Here is a 1,300-nt window from a genome sequence, read left to right on the forward strand (position 1 = left end):
GAGAGAGAGAGAAAAAGACAAAAGAGAGAGAAGGAAGAAGAGAGGAAAGAGAGGGAAGAGGGAGAAGGAAACCCTTAAATCTTTCTCCACACCTACCTCTCATAGAATTTTCTTCCATAGCGATCTCCATTTTCTCTCTCATTCACTGAGCTACCAACAACAGATCCAGACTCCTGTTCGCTTGACCTCGCTTGACCGGTGGCCGGTTTGGACATCGCGTTACCACCGTGGCGACGTGCTTTTCGAGTCGCAGTTCGCCCAAATCTCGCCTTGGCTGTAGACGTCAGTGGTGTTGTTACGTTATCCTTCGGCCCCTCTTTCTTCTTTCTACCGCCACCTTTAGAAGCCATTGTTGACTCGCTAAGACTCGCTAAGTACCGCGGACAAGAGCTGTCTTTGTGCGATCTGTTTTCGAGTATACCTCGTCAGCGTTCGATTAACCCACGCGCATAAAAAAGATCGCCGATTTGGATGTCGAAGCACGCGCAGAGGAAACAATAACAATAAAATAGCGTGGTTAATGTGGGAGAAATCTTTTGCAGTGATGTCTATTACAGCCCGACAATGAAATTGATTTCAATGGTAATGAACTCCAAAAATGGCGCCATCCACATAGCTGGGCAGTCTTTGTTACACAGTTTAAGTTTATCTCAACTTGAATTCATTCTGCCCTTTTCTGTTATTTGTCAACAGGTTGTGTTGTATTTCAATATGGGACTGGACGATGTCAATGAAATGTCAAGTGTTTGATATTGAAATGTACTACATTTCCTTGGTGTCAATTGCAGGTATGTCAGTAGTGTGTTTCCAATGAAAGCGATTGAAGACCCTGATTAATTTCACTTTGATATTCTCAACAGCCCTTGGCGCCAGCATTGGTGAGAACTATACTGGCGAAAGGATACATTTCCGTTTCCTTTAATTGTCCATATTATGACGAATGTTTCGCAGCAGAAAGGTGTGATTGTGGTTGTAAAGTTTGGAGTGCATTTCACACTATTATTCACAAATACTGAGAAGGTTTTCTTATCATTATAGGATAGGGTTATTGCAGTACGTGCAAACATGAAAGTCGTAAAGTATCTGATTGCGATTGTTCCGCGGAATCGACAAATGATGCGATACTGTATGTCTCAGCCGTACAGCGATTTTACAGGCGTACAGTGATTTTTATAGCTACAACATGTCTTTACAGCCGTACAGCGATTTTGCAGGAGTACAGTGATGTTTACACCTACGATGTGATTTTACAGCCGTACAGTGATTTAACAACCATACAGTGATTTAACAACCGTACAGC

The 1,300-nt window shown here is 42.7% G+C and overlaps 1 protein-coding gene across 1 annotated transcript in view; it reads right to left on the reverse strand.

The window, feature by feature from the left end:
* The window catches only part of LOC121390343, a 29,289-nt gene extending 28,939 nt beyond the window's left edge, over positions 1-350 (reverse strand). The window contains exon 1 of the mRNA XM_041522135.1: positions 97-350. Within this exon, the coding sequence (XP_041378069.1) occupies positions 97-350 (254 nt within the window). The remainder of the gene's footprint in view (positions 1-96) is intronic.
* Between the last annotated feature and the right edge of the window lie 950 nt (positions 351-1,300).

Source organism: Gigantopelta aegis, chromosome 15 (assembly GCF_016097555.1).
Source record: "Gigantopelta aegis isolate Gae_Host chromosome 15, Gae_host_genome, whole genome shotgun sequence".
Taxonomy (NCBI): domain Eukaryota; kingdom Metazoa; phylum Mollusca; class Gastropoda; order Neomphalida; family Peltospiridae; genus Gigantopelta; species Gigantopelta aegis.